At 53.5% G+C, this 12,144-nt stretch overlaps 1 protein-coding gene across 2 annotated transcripts in view; it reads left to right on the top strand.

Moving 5' to 3' along the window:
• KANK2 (KN motif and ankyrin repeat domains 2) overlaps window positions 1–12,144 on the top strand; it is a 25,630-nt gene continuing 13,486 nt past the window's right edge. Inside the window, exons 1-4 of one of the 2 annotated variants that reach the window (XM_072787217.1) lie at window positions 1–86; window positions 1,362–1,583; window positions 2,550–2,662; window positions 3,070–4,293. In XM_072787217.1, the coding sequence (XP_072643318.1) occupies window positions 2,626–2,662; window positions 3,070–4,293 (1,261 nt within the window). In that variant the 5' untranslated portion in view covers window positions 1–86; window positions 1,362–1,583; window positions 2,550–2,625. The remainder of the gene's footprint in view (window positions 87–1,361; window positions 1,584–2,549; window positions 2,663–3,069; window positions 4,294–12,144) is intronic. The other variant, XM_072787218.1, reaches the window with a different exon arrangement.

Raw genomic sequence — 12,144 nt, forward strand, 5'->3', positions numbered from 1 at the left:
CGCCGAGGGCCGGGCGGCCGGGCGGTGGCGCGCGGAGGACGCACGGGCGGCGGGACGCAGGGACGGCGGCGGCCGGAGCGCGCGAGGCGAGTAGGACCCGAGGCTGGGTCGGGGTTCGAGTCCGGTTCGGGGTTGGAGCGTGGTCCCCGCCCCAGCCACCCCCAATCCCGGGGCGCGACCTCGCCGTTCTCTACGAGCCTCTGCCTCCAACTCTACGTCTCGGTCCAAACTTTCCGGACTCTGAGAGCCTCGTTCCCCGCCTCTCTGTCCCCTCCCCGCCTTTGGCCCCGTCCCTGCCTCTCGCCCCCGGCCCCGTCCTCCTCCGCCTGCACCTCTCGCCCTGCCTCCGCCCCATCCCTGCCGTCGCTCTGCTCCTCTCCGCCACCTCGGTCCTCTGTACCTCCTTCCCCCGCCCCGGCCCCCCTCGCCTCCTCCGCGGCCGAGCCGGGCCGGGCCCCAGACGGCGGGAAGGCGGCCCGGCCGGACGCCGGGCTGGGCCTCGGCCTGGCGGCTGGGCCGGCGTGGGGAGCGGCAGCTGTTTGCCATTAGCCGGGGACCCCGCAGGCCCCGCCCCCTCCCTCCACGGGGCGGGGTCACCCTTGCCCCCATCTTTGGGGCGGGGAGACCCCAGAGACGTCCAGCTTGGCTGGGAGTGGGGGCTGCAGGGAGACCCCGCGGCCATTCGGGCCCCGGTCCCGCGGCCCCGCGCCCCGTTACCTGTTCCCTCTTGGAGTGTCCGCCTCGTTTTCTCCATCTCTCTCCGACCCGGTGTTTCCTTTTTTATACCCCAGGGTCCCACTCAGGGAGGGCGCCTTCAGCCACAGACACCTCCCCCATCACGCTCCCCACCTCCATCTGCGTTCTAGACCTGGAGTCGTCCTCGCACCTAGAGGGCGATCAGATGACTAGAGACCCTCTGCCTTCAGTCTCTGTGTCTGGGAAATGGGCAGAGGGATGCGGAGCTAGGGGTGAGGTGACCCTGGCAGTGGGGAATCTTCCGGGCTTAGGTTCAAGTGCAGACCCAGCCCCTTCCCCTTCTAGTGACCCTGGACAAACTCACTGTACATTTCTGTGACCCCAGATGCCCTGTTTCCAAAACAGGGCAATAACCTGTGCCTGATGGGAATGTTGTGATCAGATGAGCAGCTGGGGTGATTATTACTATTATGATTATTACTCGCCCCACCGCTTTTCACCTCCAGGGGCCCCCACGGGATATTCCGATTCTGCTTCCTGCCCGCCCATCTCTCTCAGGTCCCCAGAAAATGCTTTTGATCACCTCCCTGGTGTGTAGGGGTGAACTTCCAAGTTCTTGGTTTCGTGGAAAACCAAGTTTCATACAATTGGTTACTGTGCTGCAGGCGGCATTGGAAGCCAGAGACGTGGAAACAGAGGGTAAGAGAAGTGGAGTGAGATACACAGGCGTGGAGAGCGTGGAGAGACGCAGAGGGACGTGAAGAGACTAAGCAAAGGCACTAAGCAGGAGGCGAGCAGGGTGTAAGACTAGGAGGAGCTTGGCCGCCCCTGGAGCCCCAGCCCCGCCTTCATGCCCGGCAGGTGCCCCGCCTGGTCCATCCTCCCAGGTACCCACTGCCCTGGCCCCCCTCAGCCAGAAAGGGTCCTCCTTGGTGGGATGGGATGGGCTGGGGCCTCTGGAGCAGGGTGGCTAGAGGTCAGACAGCAGAAAGAACTGGCCAAGCTCAGGCTGAGTGTTGGGGACAAAAGGGTGCTGGCTGGTCTCCAGGGCTGAGGAGGGGTTAGTGAGAGGCTCTGATTGTCCCTCCCTTTTGCAGCCTCCAGGCACCCTCTCTTACTTCCTCCCCACCCTCCCACCCCCATGACTTCCCTGGCCACCACTCGGCCTTCTATCCCTGCTGCGCCCCTGAGCCGGACGCATCCTGGGGGGGCAGGAAGTTCTCGTGTAGCCCGGCAGCGAAACTGTTTATTTTTAGAGAAAATTGTTTCCATAAAGAGGAAAGGCTTTGCTCCTCACTGCCTCCCCCACCTCACCGACTTTCCCTCCCCCCCACTCTGGTTGGCCTGCCCCAGCTCTGCTTTGGGGTCCCCTACCCTGAGCTCCATCTCTCCTGGTGTCCCCGTGTCTCTGTGTCCTCGGATCCTTTCAGGAAGACAGTCCCTTACTCAGGGCCTCAGCCCCCTGCCCACCTCAGCCCCCATGCATCCCTGTAGCCAGCTTCTGGCCTGGGCTGAGAGGAGGGGTGCAGGAAGGGTGGGGCCTGTTAGGCTCGGGGGGCCCCCAGCCCAGGGCCTTGTGGAGGCGGGGCTGTGGGAACAGCTGGATCCTGTCCAGCGGCTGGACAGATGTGCAGGCGGGCCGTGAGGTTTGGTTTCTTTGTTCCAGGCCGCGGGCCCCCCCACCCCCACCCCTTTCCACAGCCAGGCCGGGTGTGTTCCTATGAGAGGGTCCCAGACTCGGGGAAGAGGAGGGATTGGGAGGGGGACAATTGTGGGGGAAGGGTGGCCACATCCCCTTCTTCCCCACTGCAGACTCTTCCTGACTCCAGGCTCCAACATCCCCTTTTCCCCAGGTAAGCCTCAGCCAGTGCTGCAGGTGATCTGAGATAAACCCCAGGTGACTCTTGAGGAGCGTCTGCAGACCAAAGGATGGCCCAAGTCCTGCACGTGCCAGCCCCCTTCCCAGGTCAGAGGGCTCGGGAAGAAAGGGCCCTGCCCCAGGGTCTGGGGGGAAAGATAAGGCCTTGCCTCGGGGGCAGTGTGGGGGGGGGGCATGGTTACTGGGGGTAGGATACAACCCTTCCCTGCAGGCCTGAATGAGGGCCTTTGGCTCTGCCCTAGAGGGTCTGATGGGGGAGATAGTCTTTTAGGGAAAGGGGCTGGTCTGAGACTAGAGACAGTCCCTGGTCCTTGCCCTGAGGGTTTCTGAGGGGGCAGGGCCTTGCCCTGAGACTGGAGCCACAGTTGAGCACCCAGTGGTCTCCCCTCCTGTGGGTGAATAAACCTCGACTCTCCCTGGGATGTGAACATGAGCCTTCCCCCTGAGGAGGGGACAGCAGTGTTCAGAGGCCCTGGTCTTTCTTCACACCCCAGGGGCCCCCGGTCCAGCCTCCCCACCCGCCTTCCCTGCCAGGGAGCCTGACCCACCATACTCCGTGGAGACGCCCTACGGCTACCGCCTCGACCTGGACTTTCTCAAGTACGTGGATGACATTGAGAAAGGCCACACGCTCCGGCGCGTGGCCGTGCAGCGCCGGCCCCGCCTCGGCTCACTGCCACGGGGTCCCGGCTCCTGGTGGACATCCACTGAGTCTCTGTGCTCTAATGCCAGTGGGGACAGCCGCCACTCGGCCTACTCCTACTGTGGCCGTGGCTTCTACCCGCAGTATGGTGCCCTAGAGACGCGTGCCGGCTTCAACCCGCGCGTGGAGCGCACGCTGCTGGACGCCCGTCGCCGCCTGGAGGACCAGGCGGCTGCACCCACTGGCTTGGGCTCCCTGACCCCCAGCGCAGCAGGCTCCACAAGCTCGTTGGTGGGCGTGGGGCTGCCACCCCCAACGCCACGGGGCTCGGGACTGTCCACACCCGTGCCTCCCAGTGCTGGGCACCTGGCCCACGTGCGGGAACAGATGGCGGGTGCGCTACGGAAGCTGCGGCAGCTGGAGGAGCAGGTGAAGCTGATCCCCGTGCTCCAGGTGAAGCTCTCTGTGCTGCAGGAGGAGAAACGGCAGCTCACAGTACAGCTCAAGAGCCAGAAATTCCTGGGCCACCCCACAGGGGCCCGGAGCCGCAGTGAGCTCTGCCTGGACCTCCCAGAGCCCCTCGAGGACCCGGTGACCCTCGAGACCCGGAGCGTGGGCACCTGGGTCCGAGAGCGGGACTTGGGTGTGCCTGACGGGGAGGCAGCCCTTGCCGCTAAGGTCGCCGTGCTGGAGACCCAGCTCAAGAAAGCACTCCAGGAGCTGCAGGCAGCTCAGGCCCGGCAGGCTGACCCCCAGCCCCAGCCCCAGCCCCAGCCCCGGCCTCCACCAGACAGCCCCATCCGCGTGGACACTGTCCGGGTGGTAGAGGGCCCTCGGGAGGTGGAGGTGGTTGCCAGTACAGCCGCCGGGGCCCCTGCACAGCGAGCCCAGAGTCTGGAGCCCTATGGGACAGGGCTGCGGTCCCTGGCAACGCCTGGAGGGGTCGAGAGCCCTGCAGTGTTCCGTACCCATGAGGTGGTAGAGACAGCGTTCCCCACAGCCACTGCATCCACTGGCAACGTCCACCTGGTGAAGAAAATTAGCATCACGGAACGAAGCTGCGACGGGACAGCAGGTGAGCCATAGTGCACGGGGGAGGCTGGGGGAGAGGTGCCCTTTGTTCCTGTGAAGGCCAAGGTCTAGCCTTAGCCCTGGCCTTCCGTCAGACCAACCACGCTGGTTCTCAGAGCCCCGGTCTCTTCACCTGCAAAAAGGGGACAGTTGTGCCGTTGATTCTGTGCTGTAGGGACCATGCAGAAAAATCAGGTATCTGATTGAGTGTACGTCCTCATGTCTAGTGCATTGTAAGTATCCAGAAAACAGGAGGTATTTGAGGAAGGGTCCCTAGGACTGTTGGCTTATTGAGCCAAAAAACCCATCCATTTTATTCAGTAAATGGTAGAAACCAATTTCAGTCCGGTTTAGGCAATGTATTATTCATGTAACCTGGTGACGGGTTCAGTCATAGCTGGATCTAGGTGCTCAAATATCTTCTGTGCACCTTGAGGTCTTTCTCAGGTGAGTGAAAGTGGCCCCACCACTCCAGGGATCTGTCTTTCCATCTTGGTGGAAAGGGAACTTCTCAGTCCAAATGGTGCCCATAAACGATCCCAGGAGCGCCCCTCGTTGGCCAGTGGCCGTCATGTGCCCATCACTGAGCCAAATCACAGTGTTTTTCGTTGCCCCCAGTGCAGATCCTCTAACCCCAGATCCTGGGGGTAGAGGAGCCCCACCCAAGCCCTGTGGCCTTTGAGGGAACAAAGGGGGTGTCCCCTAGAGGAAGTGCTGAGTCCTCATGCCAGGAAAGGGGATGTGGGATCTGCAAAAGACAGCTGCCCCACCACTGCCACCCTTAGGCTCCTGGGAGAAGCTGTCAGAATGAGTCATAATAATGGCAGCTGTTCTTTATCAGAGGCTAGCCTGGTGCCAGGTGCTGTGCTGAGGCTTTCAGTCATGGAAGGCTGAAGAGTATGGGCTTTACAGTTAAGCAACCTGGGTTCAAATTCTACTTCATGATGTAGCCCTAGGTGAGGGACTTCACCCCTCTGGGCCTCAGCTTCCCAATCTGTAAAGTGGCATAACGATAGTCCCAGCCCCTAGGACTCGTGACTTGATGTACACAGTGAACCCTCCAGCGCTGCCTGTTGCTGCTTCTTTTTTTTTTTTTTTTTAATTTTTATTTATTTATGATAGTCACACAGAGAGAGAGAGAGATGCAGAGACATAGGCAGAAGGAGAAGCAGGCTCCATGCACCGGGAGCCCGACGTGGGATTTGATCCCGGGTCTCCAGGATCCCACCCTGGGCCAAAGGCAGGCGCCAAACCGCTGCGCCACCCAGGGATCCCATTGTTGCTGCTTCTGTTGATAACTTTCAGGCCCATTCTGCTCTCTGCTGGGGAGACTGAGGCTCAGGGAAGAGCTGTACTTGCCCTGTGTCGCACAGCCACGAAGTGGCTGAGCCAGGATCTAAACCGAGGTCAGCCTGAACCTGCAGGGGGCTCTAAGGTACAGCCTAGATCCCCATCCCGGTCTCAAATGTCAGAGCCCCATGGAGGGACCAGAGGGCACATGCTGGAGGGAGGGGACCCAGCTGTGTTTTTTTGCCTTTCCATGTTGTTCCTGGCCAGCTCCAGGCACCACTCCTCTGTTCTGTGTCCATCGCAAACACCCGGCCCTTTGACTCTGGCCCCCAGCCAAGGGCTCTGCCCGGCTCCGCCTTGGGATTTCTGAGAGGCAGCCTTCATTCCAGACATGCCACCTAGGGCAGCCATGGGGCTGCCTGCCTGCAGGACACACAGACCTAGTGATGTTCCCACTGTGTGTGGGCTGCTGCCCCCAAAAGCTCTTCCTTGTGTCTCACTTAACTCCTCCTTGCTGCAGCCAGCCCCAGCCTCTGCTTTGCTTGGGCGGAGCTGGAGCTTGCCCGTTCATTTCAGTGTCTTCTCAGTCTGCAAACTTTTATTGAACATTTGCTATGTGCAGGACTCTTTTGGGCTTTGGGGGTATAGCAGTGAACAAGATAGACAAGTGCGACAAACAAATGAAGCCCCGTAGTAAATAAGTGAAGAAGTATCATTTCAGAGGAGAGGTGTTTGAAGCAAATAAAACAGGGGCGTGGGGTAGGCAGCCATCAGGTGGGGTGATGGTCTGGGTTCCAACTCTGATTACCCTACCCCCTAGTTCTGTGCCCTTGAGCTAGTTATTTGACCTCTGTGTGTCTCATTTGCAAATGGCCAGGGGTAGGGGTGTCCTGACAGCCTGGTATCACCAGATCAGTGTGAGGCTTCAATGTGTCAGTTCCCATTGGGTGTTCCATGTGGCATCAGGCACATGGTAGGTGCTTGAGGGTTAGCGGTTGGCTCTTTAAACCAAGATGTGGGGGATCCCTGGTGGCTCAGCGGTTTACCGCCTGCCTTTGGCTCAGGGCGCGATCCTGGAGTCCCAGGATCGAGTCCCACATCAGGCTCCTGGCGTGAAGCCTGCTTCTCCCTCTGCCTGTGTCTCTGCCTCTCTCTCTCTCTCTCTTTCATGAATAAATAAATAAAATCTTAAAAAAAATTAAAAATAAATAAAAAATAAACCAAGATGTGAAAGAGAGGCAGCAGCCACGTGGCACCAAGGTGGGAAGAAGAGTGTTCACAGTGGGGGCAAAGGTCCTGAAGCGAGGAGGGGCTCGAGCACGTAAACTGTTGAACCAGCTAGAGTAATGAGGCCAGACAAGCAAGGTCCAGAGGTGCCTGAGCATCAGCGGCGGGCCCTGTAGGGCTTGCAGACTGGGGAGGAGGAGCAATATGAAAAATGAAATTAGATGTACAGGACTTGACAAGCGTTGGGACCATGTGTTTAGGTCACCCAGCTTGATGGGTAGGTCCCGGAGTACTCCCTGGGGGAGGAAGTAAGGAGGACTTCTCTGCCATCTAGAATTCCCTCACTGCAGCCAAAGGGCGAAGCAGCCTTCCCCTCAGGCTGGAAAGGGTGGGTGGGGCAGGCAGAGGCTGGGAGACCTCATGAAGTCCCATCCCCCACCACCCAAAAGCAAGGCAGGGAGATGAGTGGGAGACAGGGCAGCTGGGCGTGTGCATCCGTGGGGGCTCCAAAGCTTTGAAATTTCCTTTGCTCCTGTTCAAAACATATTCCTATGACAGCAATTCATATGCTCTGTGGAAAGTTTGGAAAGTACAGAAAAATCTGGAACACAAAACAAAACCCCCATAAACCCACCACCGCCCAGACACAGCTGTTGTCAGCACTTCTGCTTCTTTCCTTCCGAAATTTTTAATGCAGAAAATAATATGTAGGTTTCAAGTCCAGCAACAGGGAACCGATGGAATGTGTTGTCTAGCATTATTTCACTTTTAAAAGCATTTAGGTAGCTTTACTTGGGGCCAGGGCGTTTCTAGACGCTCTTTTTCCATTTTAATTCATTTACATCCCCAGCACCCCTGTGAGGTGGGTGGCGTTATCATTCCCCATTTGACAGAAGAGGAAACAGAGGGCCCCAGTGGTTGCCCACTGTTCATGGAGCCAGGATTCAAACTCCGCCTTTGGTTTTCTTTGATGGAACCTGATCCCAGGGGCATTTCTTCCCGTGATTAAAAATTCCCGGGACGTAGTATTTACTGGTGAGCCACGTCGATGTCTGCTGTCATCGGGCGCCACACAGACGTCCCTCTGCAGAAACCCCTCACGTCTTCTGTTTTCTCAGGACAGGTTTCTGGAAGACCATTTTTGAGGACCATGATGTCTCTTGCCAACTTGCTTTATTCCCCTGTGGCCCCACTCCCTTCCTACACTGGGTGGCTGAGTGATTTAAATTTTTAAAAATTTCTTTTGGCCAAAGGAGGCCCAAACTGAGTTCATCTAAATTCTTCTGCTCACAGTGACCATCTCCATCTGCGTCTGCCAGCTCCCTCATTTTACTTGATTCTTTTTCCACCTCCACCTTCCACCCCCAGTGCTGAGGGTCGGTAAATATTTTCAGCTCCGTGGGCCGTATGATCTTAGTGGCAATGGCTCAATTCTGCTTGGTTCTCTCTCTCTCTCTCTCTCTCTTTTAAGCTTGATTGCAGTGAGCTTAATATGCAAAAAAATTAGCATATTTTGTGCACGAATTTTGATGAGTTTAGCGTCTCGGTTCTGCTTCTGTAGCACGTAAGTGTGGACAGTATAGAACGGAACAAGCGTGGCTGTATGAAATGCAATTTCATGTAATTTTCACATGTCCCAGATAGCATTCTTTTTTGTTTTTCCGACCATCAAGAATGCAAAAATCGTGCCCATAGTCCATATTTCGCCAACCCCTGCTCTATGCCGCTCACACTCCCCCCCCAGCCCATGTAATATCATTCCTCGCAATCCACCTTCCAGAAGCTTATTTAGACATTTCAGTGTCCTTGAAAAATATGCTCTGTGCATGCTTGATTTCCTAAAATGGTATTGTGATTTCCGAAGAAAAAAATCTTGCTGTTTCTCTCTCTCTCTCTCTTTTTTTATCTCTCTGTACACTCTTTTTGAACTCTCCACCCTGATGCTTCTACATTGGGTTTGTCAGTCAGAAGGACCACATCGCCTTCTGCCCTAGTGTGTGCTACGCTTTTCTCATCCATACCCCCTTGGGGGCACCCAGTTATGTCCAGCTCCTGGCTGCCATGAGCAGTGCTGGTGCTGTCTTCACATGTCGCTTCCCCTGGGGTTGCTGATTCACAGGGAATTCACCATTTCACTCCAGGTTTTGTCCAATCCTCTCTGGGCAAGCTCTCCCTGTCCAAGCTCCCACCAGCCACGCTTGGATCTGAGGTGCCCATTGCCCCACATACCCACCAACACGAAGTTTTTTCTCTCATGTTTTGCCCATCGACTCTGGTGCAGGGTGGTATCTCCTTGTTTTAATGTGCATTTCTTTGATCTTTTGGTGAGATAGGGCATCACCATACATGTTTCATAAGACTCCTCTGTGAATCACTTATTTGTAGCCTTTGTCCGTTTTTCCTTGGGCAATTTTGAGAAGTTCTGACATATTCCAGGATCGAGGTTGGCAAACTACAGCCTTTGGGCCAAGTCCAGCCCACTGCCTGTTTTTATAGGCTCACAAGCTAAGCATGGTTTTTCATATTTTTAAATGGTTGAACAATGTGAAAAGAAGAACAACATTTTGTGACACGAACAAAATTAATATGAAATTCGTGTTGTGACACAGCCATGCCCATTAATTTACATACTGTCCAGGGCTGCTTTTGCAAATGAGACCTTCCAGCCCACATAACAGAATATTTATTGCCTGGCCCCTTACAGAAAAAGTTTATTGAGTCTTGTTCTAGAAGAAAATCTTTGGCCACTTCTGGCATTGTGAATATTTTCCCATAGTGTATATCCTGTCATTTAACTTTGTCTATGAAGGTTGTTGTTTTATAATGAAGTAGAAATGTTCATGTCAAATACAGTTAAACCCATCCTATTTTTCTTCTTTTGTTAATTTTTAAATTTTTTTTTTCAAATTTTATTGACTTATAATTGGCATGTAGCACTGTACCCATTCAGGGTAATCAAATAATGATTGTGATATTTGTATATATTGCAAAATAATTATTACAGTAAGTTTAGTTAATATCTGGCAGCTCACAGAGTTCCAGACTTTTTCTTGTGACAACATTTAAGATCTCCTCTCTTAGCAACTTTCAGATGTTCATTCAATACAGCATTATTAGCTATAGTCACCATGCTGCACAGGACAGATCCAGGATTTATGTATTTCATACCTGGAAATTTGTACATTTTGACCCCTTTCTCCCATTTTCTCACCCCCTTACTCAGGAAACTACCGGTCTGTTCTCTGCATCTAGGAGTTTGTTTTTTTTTTTTTTTTAAGATTTTATTTATTTATTCATGATAGACACAGAGAGGGAGAGAGGCAGAGACTCAGGCAGAGGGAGAAGCAGGCTCCATGCAGGGAGCCTGATGCGGGACTCGATCTCAGGACTCCAGGATCATGCCTGGGCTGAAGGCAGGCACTAAACTGCTGAGCCACCCACAAATCCCTTGGGGTTTTTTTGTTTTTGTTTTTGTTTTGTTTTTTTACTTCTACATGTAAGTGAGATCATCTTGTATTTTTCATATGTAGTTTGAGGTTTGTTTATTTGTTTTTAGAGACAGAGAACGAGGAGTAGGGAGAGGGATAGAGAGAATTGTAAGCAGGCTGCGCACTTAGCACGGATCCTGATGCCAGGCTTGATCTCACAATCTTGAGATCATGACCTGAGCCAAAATCAAGAGTCAGACATTTAACCAACTAAGGCACCCAGGCGCCTCATCTTTGAGGAATTTTTTTTTAATATTTTATTTATTTATTCACGAGAGACACAGAGAGGCATAGACCTAGGCAGAGGGAGAAGCAGGGTCCCTGTGGGGAGCCTGATGTGGGACTTGATCCCAGGACCCTGGGATCACACCCTGAGCCAAGGCAGATGCCCAACCACTGAGCCATGCAGGTGCCCTATCTTTGATGAATTTTTAAAGGAATCTTTCCTCTTCCTGAGGCCCCCGATATTCTGTTACATTTTCTTCCTGTAGCTTTGTACCTTCCTGTAGCTACATCCATCCTTCTGAGTTTTCATGTTAAGGTGTGAGGTAGGGATGCAGCTTGATTTTTCTTGGGTTGAGTGAGCTTCTTTTCCCAGCACCACACCCCAAGACCATCTTTCCCACTAATTTGTGGAAACCCCTTTGTCTTAACCCAAGCTCCCTCAGCTGGGGCCTTTGCTGGGTCTTCTCTTTTTTTGTTCCTTTGGCCCATTTCTTCCCTCAGCAGCATTTGCTCTTTTGGCCACTGTGGCTGTTTGGCTGTTTGGCATGTTTTACTATGCCCTCCTCAGCCAGGTTCCCCATCTCTACTCTTTTACTATAAGGTTGTTTTGGCTGGTCATAGACTTCGGTTCTTCCATATAAACTGTGGTGTCGTTTTGTCGTTTTGCCCTGTTCCTTAGTGGAATGACAATAACAATTTCGATCAGTTCTATTATTGTCATTGCTGTTTTAACAGTTGCAGTGCCTGACTTCGAACTCCTCACACCAGAAGGAGCCATCCAAGCTTTTGGAGACAGGGCCTGCTTTACCTTTGGGGCAGAATGGGTTATAGTGCTGCTCTGTTTCTTTTTTTGTTTGTTTCCTTTTTCTATGTCTTAAAAAATTGTGGTAAAGAACAATGAACATGAAACTTAGCATGTCTGACTGGCCAATTGAGTGGCATGAAGTACATTCACATGGCACCAGCATCCCTCCCTAGAACTTTCCCATCTTTCCAAACTGAAACTCTTAAACACAGACTCCCCATTCCCTCCCCCAGCTCTTGGCGCCCACCATCGACTTCCTGTCTGTGAATGTGACTCCCCTGAGGACCTCACATAAGTGGAATCAGACAGGATTTGTCCTTTTGTGACTGGTTTCTTTCACCAAGCTGAGTGTTGTTTCACCTGATTTATTTTTTATTTTTTATTTTTTTTTACCCTCCCAGGTCTTTAAATTAAGAGTCTTGAGTTTGGGGCAAATAACCAAGGTTCTGAACTGGCCCGTCTGCCTTCTGACACCTTCCACTTGGCCATATAGTGATTTTGTTTGTTTGTTTGATTGACTTTATTGACAGAGTTTAAAAAAGAAACCGGGAGAGCCACATAGACACCCAGCGTGTGCTTTGGTTCCCCACAGGGGCTTGGGCTGCGGCTCTGGAATCGGCCTGGCCCAGCCACACCCTGAGCTGGGTGCTGTCAGAGACACATTCTGTGGCTGGGTCTCATCTGTCCTTCACTCTGTGCTTGTTCTATTTCCTCTCTGTTCTTTTTTTTTTTTTTTAATTTTATTTATTTATTCATGAGAGACACACAGAGAGAGGCAGAGACACAGGAAGGGGGAGAAACAGGCTCCCTGCAAGGAGCC

This window comes from Canis lupus, chromosome 19 (genome assembly GCF_048164855.1).
Source record: "Canis lupus baileyi chromosome 19, mCanLup2.hap1, whole genome shotgun sequence".
Classification (NCBI taxonomy): domain Eukaryota; kingdom Metazoa; phylum Chordata; class Mammalia; order Carnivora; family Canidae; genus Canis; species Canis lupus.